This window comes from Delphinus delphis, chromosome 13, assembly GCF_949987515.2.
Source record: "Delphinus delphis chromosome 13, mDelDel1.2, whole genome shotgun sequence".
NCBI classification, from domain to species: domain Eukaryota; kingdom Metazoa; phylum Chordata; class Mammalia; order Artiodactyla; family Delphinidae; genus Delphinus; species Delphinus delphis.
Window position 1 is genome coordinate 14,822,609 of NC_082695.1, and position 17,144 is coordinate 14,839,752.

Below are 17,144 nucleotides of genomic sequence, written 5' to 3' on the forward strand. Positions count from 1 at the left end.
AAACCTTCACTTATAAAGCACCTACTATGTGCCAGCCCCTGTGCTAGGTACTGGGGATACCACAGTGGACAAGGCAGATGTGGTCCTTGCCTTGTCCTCATGGGGCCCAAGTCCAGTTGAAGACAGAATCTGAATGCCTCACAAGAGGGCTACAAAGAAGTGCAGGGAGGGGACGTGGAGGCGAGGAATGGTGGGGGTGAGCCGGACAGAGGGGGAGAAGGAAAAGTGTTCCAGGCAGAAGGAACAGCACACTTTAAAGCCCTGAGTGAAGAGGTAACATCTTGTTCAAGGAACTGGGAGGAGGCCAGGGAGGCTGGAGCACAGATTGAGAAGGCCAGTAGATGAGGCTGGGGAGGGAGAGGGTGCAGGGGGGTGTTGAGGCCACATTAAGGAGTGTGGGCATCACCCTGGGGAACTGGGCAGCCCCTGGCGAGATGTACGAGCAGCAGAGACAGAGCAGAGGGGATGGACCAACAGATGGACAGACTGAGAGTTGCCTAGGCTCTGGCCAGAAGGAAGAGGTGGAATGAAGCAGAGAATTTGGTCCATCAGGAAGATGGCTAGGCAGGTAGATGGGAGGGTAGATGGACAGACAGGTAGATGATGAACAGAGAGAGAGACAGGCAACCAAATGGGGTACATCAACAAGGCGGGTGGATAGAATATCTGACAACTAGGCTAGGATGGGCAGGTCGGTGACAGATGAATAAATGGGAAGAAGAGAGTGAAAGATGGATAGACTTGTGGGTGGGTGGACGAATGTGCTGAAAAACTAGATGGATGGATGGATAGATGAATAGATGGATGGATGAACGGGTAGATGGATGGAGGGGTGGGTGGCTGGATGGACAGACGGATGTATGGGAGGGAGAAAGGGAAGGATGGACATGGAGGGAGGGAGGGAGGGAAGACTGGATGGATCTGTGGATGGATGAGTAGATGGATGGGAGGATGGGTAGGTAGATGGGTGGATGGATGCGGGAGGGAGGGAGGAAGGGCTGGCTAAGAGGGGCAGGGGACAGATAGGTTGGCCAGCTGGAACAGTAGCAGCTGCAGTGGTAGCAGGTCCCCAGAGCAGACCCAGCCTGCTGCCCCAGCCCTCTGAGCATGGGGGCCATGCCCACCTGGTGCCAGTAAGCAGAGCCATTGTTCAACTCCATCTCCTTCTGCATCCACTCCAGGTTGGCCTCCAGGAATTTCTTGAGCCTCTCGCAGTAACTGACTTCATACTCGAAGGGGCCGCAGTAATTCACCACCGTGTTCATCCAGTGCATATAGATGAGCTGTAGGGTGGGCGAGGACAGGGGCGGGGCAGCAGGGCTGCGCTCTTCCCTGAGGACCCCACTGGCCCCCACTCGGGCTCAGAGTCCTCACTCCTATCCAGGTCTCCAAAGAGTCGAGGAGCTCTGGTGAGGACACCTCCGCACCTCTGCTCACGCTGGCTTCTCTCACCCAGCCAGCTCTCACCCCCACCAGGGCCCAATGCCTCTGGATGCCTCCCTCCTCTGAAAGCCGTCAGCACTCACAGTCTGTCCTAGATTACGCCTCCTCTGTTACTGGGGACCGCCACCTCCATCTATACATGTATTCAGTCACTCAACTACCTTTTTTTTTTTTTTGAGCACCTACTATGTCCTGTCCTGAGCACTGAGGACACAGCAGTGAACCTGGCAAGAGAATCCTGTGGCAGTTCCACCAGCCCTCAAGAGGCCTTCCCCACCTCCCCACCCCGATGTCACATGAACAAGCTGGGCCAGCCTGCTGGGGGGTGAAAGACCATATGAGCCCATCGTCCCCGTCACCCCAACAGACGGAGAGCCTCCCTCGGGGGCTGGTGTGCAAGCTCAGAGAGGTAACGTGGGCAAAGCCCCTGGCATGTGTGTCTGGGCTTCCTCACATGAGAACCACGTTGGGCCTTGCCTCAGTGTTCCTGGATCAGGCTACGGGGCCCTTGAGAGATGGAATCTTGTCTCAAATACCACCCAGCACCCAAAACACGCGGTCTGACCCAGTGTCTGACACCTCCCCAGACATCGAGGTCCCAGGAGGGCATCTCAAACTGCAGCTGGATGTCAGAATGAGGAGAGGGAGTTTATTAAACGCTGTCACACTGTACACCGTCTCCTGTGACGTGCTCTGTCCCTCTCACCACCATGCATCTCACACCCATCCACTCTGCTCGTTCATTTTCACTGCTCTGTGATTCTGCACTGTGTGACACTGCTGCAATCCGGTTACCCGTGCACCCACCGGTGGCGTTTGAGTGTGTTTGCCTCGGGGCTGCTTTGAACCCCTTGGGTCACCTCTAGGGTACACACCTAAGGAGTGGGGCCCCTGGGTCCTAAGGCATGTGTGTATTCAACTCTACAAGTTAACGCCAAATTACATTCCAACGTGGGTGTCACACCTTCACGCACAGTGTGGGAGCGTGGCCAGCCCACCGCGGCCTCACCCACTCCTGATGCGGTCTGCCTTCTGAAATCTGTGATTATCACTTTTAAAAAGCCCAAAAGCAGGTAATGCAAAATAATATGTTGTTTAAGGCTTCATCACATGTAGTAAAACTAGTTTAACCAAAGGAAGGGAGTGGAAATAACTCAAATGTCCACCCACTGATGAAAGGATAAAGAAAATAGTCTATCCCTACAATGCAATATTATTCGGCCATAAAAGGGAATAACGTACTAACATACACCAGAACATGGAGGAACCGTGGAAACAAGTTAAAGAAGCCAGCCACAGAAGACCACATATTGGATGATTCCCTTCATAGGAACTGTTCAGAACAAGCAAATCAGTAGAGACAGAAAGTAGATGAGCGGTTGCCAGGGGCTGGGTGGAGTGGGGAAAAAGGGAGGTGACTGCTAACAGGTATGGGGTTTCTCTCTGGGGAGATGAGAATGTTCTGGAATCAGATAGTGGTAGTGGTTGTGCAACCTTATGAATATACTAAAAGCCACTGAACTGTACATTATAAAATGGTGAATTTTATGGCATGTGAATTCTATCTCAATATAAATAAATGAATGAATGAATGAAAGGGAATGACAGCCACCACATGTAGTGTGGTGGGTGTCTCTGGGGTAGGAGAGGCAGGGGAATGGAGTTGAGAGGGGGCTTCAATGGTTTTAGAAACATTCCAGGGTTTAGTTTGGGTGGGTGTTCATTTTATTACTAAGCTTCGTAACTTGGAATGTGTTGTGTAGTTTTTATATGCATCAAATAGTACCCAGTGTAAGTTTTTAACAAATACATGTGAGCCTTTTCTCCCCAACTAGATGGAAGGCTGGGGGTGGGAGAGCCCCCTCTACACATATTTCAGAACCCTCCAAAGCTCCCTGGGGAACACACTTGGTGGGCGGGGGAAACCCCGGGGTCCCTGTCTGGCCCGCGTCTGGCCCTTACCTCCTCGGACACAGCGGCCTCCACCACGCCCGCTGCGTAGGCCTGCAGGCTATCGTTGTAGTGGCCGTTCGTGTGCAGCTCCAGAAAGGCCCACCTGCAGGGGTAGGAGAGGGGACACTTGGTCAGCGAGGGGGCAAGCGTGAAACGGGCCCTCAGCTCGGCATGCACCTGTCTGCAGTTTTAAACCATAGAAAACAACGCAGTGACGAACTGCCATTCACATGAATGTCTGTCGGTCTGTCTCTGTGCACGTGTCAGGCTAAATCCCTAAAAGAGGAACTGCTAGGTCAAAGGACACATGCATTTTTAATTTGAATAGATACTGACAAACAGCCTCCCCCAGGGCTGTACTAACCTTCATTCTCCGCCCCTCCCCCAGGATAATACCAGCTAATATCTACTGAGGGTTTCTTCTGAGCCAGGCACTGTTCTAGTCACTTCCATATCTATTAACTCATGTACTAGTCCTCATGACAATCCCACAGTCCTGCAAGGCAGGCACCGTTACTGTCTCCATCGTACAGAAGGGGAGGTAGTTCAAGCAGAGTTACGCACCTGCAGTGGTAGATGGCATCGCAGCCTCTTCCCCCCACGTCCATGCCTTTTGCTGGGTGGCTTTACATCCCTCCCACCACTGGCCAAATGTCCTTCCCTGTCCCCTTGATTTGGGCTCAGTCATGTCATATGACTTGCTCTGGCCGATGGAATGCGGTAGAAGTGACTTGTCTCAGTTATGAGATTAGCCTTCAAAGGGCCTCCCGTGTTCCCACTTGTGTCCCTCCTATGGCCACGAGAGAAACATGCCCGGCCAGCTCGCTGGTCCCAAGAATATGAGAGACACATGTTGCTGACCAGGTCTGCAGAACTACAGCATGAAGCAGAGCTGCCCCAACTGCTCCAAGGATCCATGAGCATAAACGGCTGTCATTCCAAGCCACTGAGTTTGGGGGCAGTTTGTTATGCAGCACTGTTGCCCAGTACTAGCTGATATACCAGAGGTCACAGAGCTAAGAAAGGGCAAAGCTAGGATTCAACTCCAGGCAGGCTGGCTCCCAGGAAGCAGATTCTGATCAGGAGGTCTGGGGTAAAGCCAGCTCCCAGGTGATGCCTGGGGTATATACTGCATTTCTACAACATACGAACTCCTGTCTGTGCACTTCCCTGCTTAAGATCAATCTTTTTCATCCTTACTAAGGTGACAGTTGAAAAATTCAATCACGTAATTATAATCCTTTAATGAGTTAAGTTACATATATTTTCCTATTTCTTATTGGTCATTTATAGTTCTTTGGTTCATGTCCTTTACTCATTTTTCTCTACCGTGGTTTTTTTCATCTTATTATTATTATTATTTTTTGGCTGCACCGTGGCTTGCGGGATCTCAGTTCCCCAACCAGGGATTGAACCTTGGCCACGGCTGTGGAAGCACCAAATCCTAACCACTAGACCACCAGGGAGTTCCCATCGCCTTTTCTTATTGGTTGGTGAAATTCTCTATATACATGTTAGCCCTTGGCTTGTCACTAATATTGAAAATACCTGTATTTTAATTGATTTTTGCTTTTGTTTTTGCCATATGGTAGTTTTCAGTTTTGTCCTGTCAGTCTTTCCTTTATGGTTCTGGATTTCATCCTTGCTCCAAGTACACAAAGAATAGTCACCCAGGTGACTCTGTAACTAAGGAAAACACTTGGAAGGCAATTTCTATTAAGAAAATGAGGGCAACAGAAGACACTAATGAGACCTTTAAGAGGCTACACAACACGGAGAGCCAGGCTCAGCCAGGACTGTCTCACAGGAATTTGGCTAAAAAGTCACCAAAGAGCTCCAGGACAGGCACAGCTCTGCCCTAGAGAAGACACAGGAGAGGAAATGACTATCAAAATACTCACACCCAATAGTTTCGGCAATCAAGCTTCTTTGAGCACCTACTGGGTGCCAGACACCGAGGGTATACAAGAATGAATATATGTAACTGCTATGACGAGAAAAGGAATAAAGTACCCTGAGGAGGTACGCTCCTGCTGCTACGGAGTGAAATCTAGGAAAGCTTCACAGAAGAGGTGACAGCTGCTCCGGGTTTTGGAGTTTAAGTAGGAGCTTGCAGGGAGAAGGAGGGTTGGGGGGGAGGAGAGGGAAAGTAAAAGAAGGAAGCCTGAGCTCTGAGAGTTCCAAAGCAAAGAACTTGAGCTACAAGATAAAATGGAGCTGTGGGGACTGATAATGAGGCCCTGCTACGGTGGATAACAATAGCCCCCAGTGCTAAGCACATCACATGTCTACTTCTCTCTCTAAATTCTCCCAAAGACCCTATGACATGAGTTTGAGTCTCCCAATTTACAGTTGTGGGACCCGAGGCTCAGAGAGGTGAAGTCACTTGCCCAACAGAGCTGAGACTAACATCACAGAGCATGATGTGCTCTGAGCCTCTGCCTTAACTGAGTTTTGTGGGGGATTGTTTTGTCCTTGAAGGTGAAGGAGTTAGTTCTTATCAAACAAATCTAAGAGCCATGAACTTCCGGCTAATGACTCACATATAATCACAGATATGGACAGAAAAACACAAGAGACTAGAATAAAGGTCTTAAATTTCAAGGAGAGTGGAGGGCAAAGAGAGTCTGGGATTGTGGGTCCCTCAGGCATCGTTTGAATCCCCAGGTCTCTCTCTTATCAACTGTGTACCTTTGGGCAAATTGCTTAAGCTCTCTGGGCCTCAGTTTCCTCACCTGTAAAATGGGCAAAGCGATTCCCACTTCAGAGGGTTTCCATGGCAGGTGCCAGAAGAGAACTCACATTTTATACTCAGTAAATGTGTCTCATCATGAACCTGAGAGGGGAGGTTTGGAGCAATCCAGTAGACTTGGTGGTGGGAAGAAATTTAAAACAGGGTACAGAATGTAGTTCCCCTTGTGATAAAAAAAAAAAAAAAAAGCGGGGGAATCAAGGGAGAACATACACAACTTACATAAAACCAAAAAGGCTGTTCAGATGCCAAGTCCTGGTTATAACTGAGAGGCCAGTGGCCTTCCAGACAGCGACTGCTTAAAAGCTCTCCTTCTGCAGGGAGCAGGCGCAGTCAAGGCCACAGTACTGAGGCCCTGAAGACAGGCCGCAGCCAGGAGCTCACCCTGGGACCGGGGCTCACACAGCCCTCACGGATGTGTGTGAACATCCCTGTTCACAGCAGCATTTTTTTTTAACATCTTTATTAGAGTATAATTGCTCTACAATGGTGTGTTAGTTTCTGCTTTATAACAAAGTGAATCAGTTATACATATAAATATGTCCCCATATCTCTTCCCTCTTGCATCTCCCGTCCTCCCACCCTCCCTATCCCACCCCTCTAGGTGGTCACAAAGCACCGAGCTGATCTCCCTGGGCTATGCGGCTGCTTCCCACCAGCTATCTATGTTACATTTGGTAGTGTATATATGTCCATGCCACTCTCTCACATTGTCCCAGCTTACCCTTCCCCTTCCTCGTATCCTCAAGTCCATTCTCTAGTAAGTCTGCATCTTTATTCCCATCTTGCCCCTAGGTTCTTCATGACCATTTTTTTTAAATATTCCATATATATGTGTTAGCATACTGTATTTGTTTTTCTCTTTCTGACTTACTTCACTCTGTATGACAGCCTCTAGGTCCATCCACCTCACTACAAATAACTCAGTTTCGTTCCTTTTTATGGCTGAGTAATATTCCATTGTATATATGTGCCACATCTTCTTTAGCCATTCATCTGTTGATGGACACTTCGGTTGCTTCCATGTCCTGGCTATTGTAAATAGAGCTCACAGCAGCATTTTTGACTAGAGCTGAGAACAACAGGACCCTCCCAAAACATCCAATGTTAGGGGCCTGATACAGTAATCTATCTATATATGCGGTGGGCTTCTAGAACCACGTGGCAGACTGCCGTGTGCTGATGAGATGTCAGACACAAAGTTTTTTAAAAAAAAATAAGATTAGAGAAGGACAAACGGTGGACTCAGGATAACCCCATGTACAAAAACATTACACGCACACACATACCAGTACGTGTACACATGTATGTATGTATGTATGTTTAGGCCTGTTTATGCATAGAAAATTCTAGAAGAAAGAACTAACAGTGGTTATATATAAAAAGAAAGAGTGGGGAGCGCAGTTTACCTCCCACATTCCACCTCACCTTTCTAAACTTTCTTACCATGGAAAGTTAAGCACTTGTGTAATAATTACAAAGATTTAAAAGAGAGCAGTGTGACTCTTTCAAGCTGGACAGAAAGGAAAAGGATGAGTGGAGAGTGACAATTCCCCCCCGACCACCCCCACCCCCAGCCAGGCCACAGTACGGTAAATATGGAATTAGTCACTGCCCTTGTTGGAGAGAGTGCCTTCTGCATTCCTCTCTGAACCGCCTTATTCCAAAGGGCGATTGGGGTGATTCGGTTTGGATGGAGTTTGTGCACTTTGCTCGAGTTCTCAGAAAACCTGGCTATGTAGGTGTCTGCCTATCTTTCCAGAATACCTTGGAAAGAGAGAGATTCCCATTCATGAGGGAATTTCAGTGCTGGAGCCCCTCTGGCTGATCTCTGAAGATCCCTCTGTTGCCTCGGGCCCTAAGCCCTAATCAAATGATGTTCTTCCAGGCCCCTGCAAGGCTGGCGCCATCCTCATCCCGGTGGGGTGAGGCAGCTGCCGACAGCCACCTGTAGGAAGTGTCCGGGCAGAGATCTGAACCTAGATCTCTCTGATGTTAAACCTGAAACCCTGCCTCATACCACATCACCACGCTCTCCCAGCCTCAGCTTCCCCGTCTGTAAAACGGGAAGGCTTGGACATCAGCAAATGGCTTCTGGAATCCCTCACTGCTGTGCTGGCTGACAACTTTGGGAGACTCTACCCCAGTCCCTGGCCAAAACAAAACAAAAAAACAAACCACTGGAAAGAATGTGTTTCTAAAGCAAAATGTCCCCATTAGACGGTTCTTCATTCAGAGATCATGTCCTTCCTGCTTGTTTGGTTCTAAAATAGCTCATCTTTTATTAGATGAAATGGGCAGAGATCAATAAATATTGTTCTGGTTTGTTTTTAATGCACTTGCTTGGCAAAAATTAAAAGTCGGCTGCACTGAATCTATTTCCCCCAATTTTTTTTTTTTTTCTGGAAAGTGTATGGGCCACACTGTGGTTTTACGTCAGGGACAGCTAATACCTCTGAGATGACTCCAGGATCTAATGAAGAGGCCATGTTTGGGAAAAGCCAGACCATTCTTGTGAGATGAGCAAGGGGTCACAAATCTCCCCTCACCATCATTGTCCCTTCAGTGTATAGTGTGGCCTGGACACCCGCTACTATGCGGGATGTACCACCTCATCTGTGGCTATCACTCCTTTTCCATTCTTGATGGTGTAAGTTTACCTTTTGTGACTTTTCAAAGAAACAGTTGGATAACTAATAAGAACCTGCTGTATAGCACAGGGAACTCTACTCAATACTCTGTAATGGGCTACGTGGGAGAAGAATCTAAAAAAAAAATGTAGATTATGTATAACTGATTCACTTTGCTGTACACCTGAAACTAATACAAAATTGTAAATCAGCTATACTCCAATAAAAATTTTTTTTAAGAATTAAAGAGAGAAGAGAAGAGCTAACACCCATCCTTCTCAAACTCTTCCAAAAATTTGCAGAGGAAGGAACATTCCCAAACTCATTCTATGAGGCCACCATCACCCTGATTCCAAAACCAGACAAAGGTACTAGAAAAAAAAGAAAATTACAGACAGATAACACCGATGAATATAGATGCAAAAATCCCCAACAAAATACTAGCAAACAGAATCCAACAACACATTAAAAGGATCATACACCATGATCAAGTGGGATTTATGCCAGGAATGCAAGGATTCTTCAATATATGCAAATCAATCAATATGATACATGGTATTAACAAATTGAAGAATAAAAACCATATGATTATCTCAATAGGTACAGAAAAAGCTTTTGACAAAATTCAACACCCATTTATGATAAACACTCTCCAGAAAGTGGGCATAGAGGGAACCTACCTCAACATAATAAAGTCCATATGCGACAAACCCACAGCAAACATCATTCTCAATGGTGAAAAACTGAAAGCATTTCCTCTAAGATCAGGAACAAGACAAGGATGTCCACTCTCACCACTATTATTCAACATAATTTTGGAAGTCCTAGCCATGGCAATCAGAGAAGAAAAAGAAATAAAAGGAATACAAATTGGAAAAGAAGAAGTAAAACTGTCACTGTTTGCAGATGACATGATACTATACATAGAGAATGCTAAAGATACACCAGAAAACTACTAGAGCTAATCAATAAATCTGGTAAAGTTGCAGGATACAAAATTAATGCACAGAAATCTCTTGCATTCCTATACACTAATGATGAAAAATCTGCAACAGAAATTATGGAAACACTCCCATTTACCATTGCAACAAAAAGAATAAAATACCTAGGAATAAACCTACCTAGGGAGACAAAAGACCTGTTTGCAGAAAACTATAAGACACTGATGAAAGAAATTAAAGATGATACCAACAGATGGAGAGATATACCATGTTCTTGGATTAGAAGAATGAATATTGTGAAAATGACTATACTACCCAAAGCAATCTACAGATTCAATTCAATCCCTATCAAATTACCAATGGCATTTTTTACAGAACTAGAACAAAAAATCCTAAAATTTGTATGGAGACACAAAAGACCTCAAATAGCCAAAGCAGTCTTGAGGGAAAAAAGCAGAGCTGGAGGAATCAGACTCCCTGACTTCAGACTATACTACAAAGCTACAGTCATCAAAACAATATGGTACTGGCACAAAAACAGAAATATAGATCAGTGGAACAAGATAGAAAGCCCAGAGATAAACCCACAGACCTATGGTCAACTAGTCTATGACAAAGGAGGCAAAGATATACAATGGAGAAAAGACAGTCTCTTTAATAAGTGGTGCTGGGAAAACTGGACAGCTACATGTAAAAGAATGAAATTAGAACACTCCCTAACACCATACACAAAAATAAACTCAAAATGGACTAGAGACCTAAATGTAAGACCGGACACTATAAAACTCTTAGAGGAAAACATAGGAAGAACACTCTTTGACATAAGTCACAGCAAGATCTTTTTTTGATCCACCTCCTAGAGTAATGGAAATAGAAACAAAAATAAACAAACGGTACCTAATGAAACTTCAAAGCTTTTGCACAGCAAAGGAAACCATAAACAAGACAAAAAGACAACCCTCAGAATGGGAGAAAATATTTGCAAACCAATCAACGGACAAAGGATTAATCTCCAAAATATAAAAACAGCTCATGCAGCTCAGTATTAAAAAAACAAACAACCCAATCCAAAAATGGGCAGAAGACCTAAACAGACATTTCTCCAAAGAAGACATACAGATGGCCAAGAAGCACATGAAAAGCTGCTCAACATCACTAATTATTAGAGAAATGTAAATCAAAACTACAATGAGGTATCACCTCGCACCAGTTAGAATGGGCATCATGGAAAATCTACAAACAACAAATGCTGGAGAGGGTGTGGAGAAAAGGGAACCCTCTTGCACTGTTGGTGGGAATGTAAATTGATACAGCCACTATGGAGAACAGTATGGAGGTTCCTTAAAAAATTAAAAATAGAACTACCATATGACCCAGCAATCCCACTACTGGGCATATACCCAGAGAAAACCATCATTCAAAAAGACACATGCACCCCAATGTTCACTGCAGCACTATTTACAACAGCCAGGTCATGGAAGCAACCTAAATGCCCATCGACAGATGACTGGATAAAGAAGATGTGGTACATATATACAATGGAATATTACTCAGCCATAAAAAGAAATGAAATTGGGTCATTTGTAGAGACGTGGATGGATCTAGAGACTGTCGTACAGAGTGAAGTGAGTCAGAAAGAGAAAAACAAATATCGTATATTAACGCATATATGTGGAACCTAGAAAAATGGTACAGATGAACCGGTTTGCAGGGCAGAAATTGAGACACAGATGTAGAGAAGAAACGTATGGACACCAAGGGGGGAAAGCAGCGGGGGGGTGGGGGGGGTGGGGGGATGAACTGGGAGATTGGGATTGACATGTATACACTGATGTGTATAAAATGGATGACTAATAAGAACCTGCTGTATAAAAAATAAATTAAATAAAATACAAAAAAAATAGATAAAGAAATGGTTGGGTGGTATTTATCCATTTTACTGGGCTGGGCTTCTGCCTGTTGGGTGGTAGATTTGGGTTGTTTCCCAGTTTCCTAATAGGTTAGTTCCCTCTTATTGGTATTCACTTCCTCTCCCAACTCGAAGGCTATTTAGGTCAATCAGCTTGTTGGGGGGCATCAGGTCAGAAAAGGAGGAAAAGGTAAGGTTGGAGGGTTCGGCCTCCCCAGGACCAAGACCAGAGCGAGGCTGGAGCAGGTGCTGCCTCTGGGTGCATCTCTGATCCCCTAGCATTAAATCCTAAATGTTTCAGGCTCCATGGGGAGTGTCAGTCCAGAGTCAGATACAGCACAAGTAAGAGGAAAGATTATGGGGGAAGGAGACGTGCAAGTTATCCTGACAATCCCAGGATCTGGTGAAATCTAGGAGCCAGAAAGGAGGAAGGATCCCAATTCTAGGTGAACAGAAGAGTCAAACCATGATTTCCACCCTCCAAAAAATAAGACAGTCACCTGCAAATCAGCGGTTTTGTTGCTCGGGCGCCAGGACACCCCAGATGTCTTTCTTACATCTCACTCCTGAGTTCTCAAGAGGGTGTCTTTGAAGGCCTCCGTATCCCTGCTTATAAAATGGGGGCTTCCCATACAGTTTTCCCTACATCATAGTCCCAAATGCTGTCAAACCCACAGGGAAAGGGGCAGACTGGACAGAAAAGATGCTGCAACAGTGAAGTGAGAGCAAGAAGTGTGGAAGAGACCAGGGCTCACTTCTCAGTTTCCCCACCTGCAAAATGGGGGCAGAAGACACGCGCTCCTTTCTCTTTCATTCACTCCTTCCTTTAGTAAATAAACAGAGGTGCTTTCTGTGATCCCCCGAATTTCACTTCGAGCTCCACCTTCAGGAAGGAAACAGGCTCAGAGAGATGAAGTGATTTGCCCAAGGTCACACAGCGCCAGAGCTGAGCCTGGAAGAACTTTCCATCCAGCACAAGCAGGGGAGCCCTCTCCCCACTTCTCTGTTTTCCATAATTGACAGCAACACAGCCTAGCGGGGAAGTGCTGGGGCCAAAGCCCCTCCCCATGCTGAGCCTTACCCCTGTGCCTCCTCCCTAGCATCTCTCTTAGCTCTGCTAAGCGGGGGCCCAAAACATATGAGTCAGCAGAGACTGGGTCACCAGATTCCAGAGTCACGTCGCCACAGAGTTCTGATTCCCTCCACAGACGCCAGCCCACTCTGTGGTTTCCTCTCCCTGGGAGCCTTCCCAGATTAGCCACACCCAGCTCCTGTGTCTGCAGCAAATCCTCTCCCCACAATCTCTGGTCTGTCTATCTAATATACTCCCAAGTGCCACAAAGCACCAGAACGGGGGTGTCCACAGTGTCCTATGTCACCCCAACACCTGCAGAAATGAATGCAAGCCAGCCAAATGGATGGGGGCAGCAGTGGGAGAAGCCCTGCCTGCTGGAGGGGGTAACGTATTCTAAGCACTGGGATGACCCCAGGATGGGATAGTGCAGGTGGGGGAGGGGGTGGGTGGGACACAGGGTTCCCCAAGATTCCCCAACACAGCGTGGATCCAGGGTCTGGGTCTTGCTGACAAGGTTTTGAGGCAGATATTCCCCACTCCCAGGATTTTCCCTCCTGGCACTGTCTCCCTGACTGAATGGGGACCCCCTCAGCTCTGTGTCCCCATAGCCAAGAGCACCAGGTGAGTGAATGAATGAATGGGCACCAGCCCTGGTACAAGGCCTGAGAGGGGCACCACCCAACTTCCCAGTCAGAGCACATCATCAAAATCCAAGTCACAGATGGGGAAATGAGAGCCCAGACAGGCAGAGCAGTTAGGTAAGAGCCATACAACAGAATGACAGCCTGGGTCCCGGTTATAAGAATAGAGACGGTGACGGCCAAAGATGGAGTGCTTGACTCCATACTAAGTCTCTGGCCAAGCGACTTTCCCCTGGACCAGGAGAGAGGAGGGAAGCAAGGAGCAGAGACCAAGCAATGATACAGTCTGGGTCTTTGTGAATTTAGGGACCCTCTGTTTTCAGACTGGCCTGGAATCCAAGCTCAGTCCTGCTGCTCTGGTTCTGGAAAGAAGGCAGGGGGGCTGGCACCCATGGGGTTAAGCTAAAACCAAGGAAGTGAGAATCTCTCCTGGAGAGCCATTACCACCCCTCTGGTCATAGGGGTGAGATGAGGGTTGAGGGGGAGAGTGCCAGCCTACGTGGGGATAAGAGTTACTGTATCACTAGGGAAACAGAGGTACTGTCATCCCTGGCTGAAGGCAGAGGACTGGTCCCCATGAGCTGAGGGATGCTGCATCAGCCCCACCCAACTACGGTGCAGCAGCCTCAGAGGTGGGACACTGACCCCTAGGGAGACAAGGATGGGACTCTGTCACCGGCAAGAGGCTGGTCCTAGGGGCAGGCGAGGTCCGGCGCCCACGCAACTCCCTCCCCCGGCTGGTCCGCGCGAGATCGGGCCAACCCTTACCCGGTCTCGCGGATGGCGTTGGTAAGGTTGGCCCAGGCCACGGCGTCAGGGTGGCGGCCATCTACCAGGCGCAGCTGGCCCGTCTCAGAGTCCAGGAGCACCGAACGGCAGCGGGAGGCGGGTGGGACCGGCCTCCCCGGTCCCCGGTGACCCCTCGGGGTCGGGATCGCGCCTGTCAGGCCGCTCAGGAACAGCCCGACCAGCAGGGCCAGCACCAGGGCCAGCGCCAGTGCCCGCGTCAGCGCCCGGGCCAGGCGGCCGCCCGGGCATCCATACATCGGGTCCACCATGACGGTGCGGAGCGGGGCGCCGCAGCCCGGCTCACGTGACTACACTCCGCTGCGGAGGACCGGGCCAGGGCTGGCTGGAAAAGGAGGTTGGCGGTGGAGGGGCGGGACTTGGGCCGAGCCCTTCCGGGTGGGCGGGGCCCGGGGGCGGGACGTAAGGGACGGGGCCGTCTTAAAGGGGCCGGACGCCCTCGTCAGCCTACTCAAACCTTGCAGTGGCACGCTTCCTCCTGGCTTTTTATTTTTCAAAAGTTTGAACCTGAAGAAAAGTTGCAAGAATAGTAAAGGATAATAAATATCCATATGCCTGTCATCAATTGCTAATATTTTGTCACATTTTATTAAGTGTCTCTTCATACTTATATGTAATTTTGCTCAACCATTTGAGAGTTAATTGAAGACAGTGACGTATCAACCCTAAAGACAGCAGGTGGTCATATAAGATAAAAGACATTATTCTTCATAACCACAGTACCATTATAACACTCAGGACATTTACCATTTACTTCATACTATTGTCTAATACAGGGTCTTTATTCGAATTTTACCAGTTGTCCCAAAAATACTTTCTCTGTTTTTCTTTTCTTTTGACCCAGTATCCACTCCTCACACAACACACAAGAATAAACTCCTGGGACTTCCCTGGGTGGTGCAGTGGTTAAGAATCCGCCTGCCAATGCAGGGGACATGGGTTCGAGCCCTAGTCTGGGAAGATCCCACGTGCCGCGGAGCAACTTAAGCCCGTGCGCCACAACTACTGAGCCTGTGCTCTAGAGCCTGCGAGCCACAACTACCGAAGCCCACGCACATAGAGCCCGTGCTCCACAGCAAGGGAAGCCACCGCAATGAGAAGCCCGCGCACCACAACGAAGAATAGTCCCCACTTACCGCAACTAGAGAAAGCCTGCGTGCAGCAACGAAGACCCAACGCAGCCAAAAATAAATAAATAAATTTATTTAAAAAAAAAAGAATAAACTCCTAAATGATGAGCATCTAGGTGTAAAACATGAAACTGCAATTCCTAGATGTATATGTATGGGTGAATTCCTCCATAACTTGTGTGTGGAAAAAAAAAGGCCTCTAACTATGACTCAAAATCCAAATGCAATAAAAGGTTAGTACATTCGACTACATAAAACTTTCATAACTTTTGCATGTCGGAAACACCATAAGCGAAGTCAAAAGACAAGTGACAAACTGGGAGAAGATATTTATAACATGTATCATGGATAAAGGGCCATTCTCACTAATATATGAATAACCCTTTAAATTTGAGGGGAAAATGTGAAAACCAGATAGAAAAATGGACGACAACTATGAACAGACAATTCATGAATAAAGATGTTAAAATGATCTTTAGGGGTTTCCCTGGTGGCGCAGTGGTTGAGAGTCCGCCTGCCGATGCAGGGGACGCGGGTTCATGCCCCAGTCTGGGAAGATCCCACATGCTGCGGAGCGGCTGGGCCCGTGAGCCATGGCCGTTGAGCCTGCGCATCCGGAGCCTGTGCTCTGCAACGGGAGAGGCCAAGGCAGTGAGAGGCCCGCGTACCGAAAAAAAAAAAAAAAAGGCAAATGCAGGATCCACTGAAATGCTTCCACTGGGGTGTGCAAGGCACAGACAGGATCTGTCAGTGACTGCAGCCACAGTGAAACTGCTGAGGAGAAGGGCAAAGGAGCAATGTAGGGGCTCAGAAGTTCTCGATCTCTCCTCAGCTGGGTAACCGCGATAGGTTGAATAATGTCTTTCCAAAGATGTCCACATCCTGATCCCCACAAGTGACAAATATGTTAGCGCACAAGGCAAAAGAACTCTGCAGATGTGATTGACATGAGGAGATTGTCCTGGATTATCCAGATGGTGGGCCCAATGTAATCGCAAGCGTCCTTAGAAGAGGGAGGCAGGAGGTCAGAGTGAGGAAAGGCGGCGTGATTGGAAGATGCTACACTGCTGGCCTTGAAGATGGAGGAAGGGGCCACAAGCCAAGGAACACAGTGGCCTTTAGAAGCCAAAAAAGGTACAGAAACAGACTCTCCCTTGAAGCCTTCAGAATGAACGCAGTCCTGCCAACACCTTGACTTTAGGATTTCTGACCTCCTGAACTGTAAGATAATAAATTTGTATTGTTTAAAGCCACTAAGTCTGTGGTCATTTGTTACAGCAGCAATAGGAAATGCATATAGTGGCCTTGGGCAAGGCTTTTTGACTTTCTGGACCTCCGGGACCTCATCCATATAATGAGAAGAATGATATCCGTCTCCCTTGCCTGTGGGGATACTTAAGACGATAAATGTGAAAAGGCTTGGAGAGTATCCTATAAATGAGGATTGAATTTTCCAACCCGTTTCAGGATACCCTTGACCTCTCTCTCTTTTTTTTTTTTTACTGCTGTGGCCTCTCCCGTTGCGGAGCACAGGCTCCGGATGCGCAGGCTCAGTGGCCACGGCTCACGGGCCCAGCTGCTCCGCAGTATGTGGGACCTTCCCGGACCGGGGGGGCACGAACCCGTGTCCCCTGAGCCCTGGACCCGAGCCGTGTCCCCACCCTTGACCTCTCTTACTGGCTATTAGCTTTGGGGTTGAGAGCTCCCCCTCTTCCCTCTCTCCTTCCACCCCTACTCCCTGCTGGGGAAATCTCCACGGTCTCCCGCCTGCAGAGTCAGCTTCTAGAACAGCAGATGGCTGTCCCGGTGTCAGAGGGTTGGCCAGAGCCCAGGCTGGGAGGCCATGGGACGGAACCAGATTGT

The 17,144-nt window shown here is 47.9% G+C and overlaps 1 protein-coding gene across 1 annotated transcript in view; it reads right to left on the reverse strand.

Moving 5' to 3' along the window:
- PLBD2 (phospholipase B domain containing 2) overlaps positions 1 to 14,464 on the reverse strand; it is a 30,626-nt gene extending 16,162 nt beyond the window's left edge. The window contains exons 1-3 of the mRNA XM_060028127.1: positions 14,113 to 14,464; positions 3,406 to 3,499; positions 1,125 to 1,283 (exon numbers count right to left, since the gene is read on the reverse strand). Coding sequence (XP_059884110.1) covers positions 1,125 to 1,283; positions 3,406 to 3,499; positions 14,113 to 14,402 — 543 coding nt within the window. The 5' untranslated portion in view covers positions 14,403 to 14,464. The remainder of the gene's footprint in view (positions 1 to 1,124; positions 1,284 to 3,405; positions 3,500 to 14,112) is intronic.
- Between the last annotated feature and the right edge of the window lie 2,680 nt (positions 14,465 to 17,144).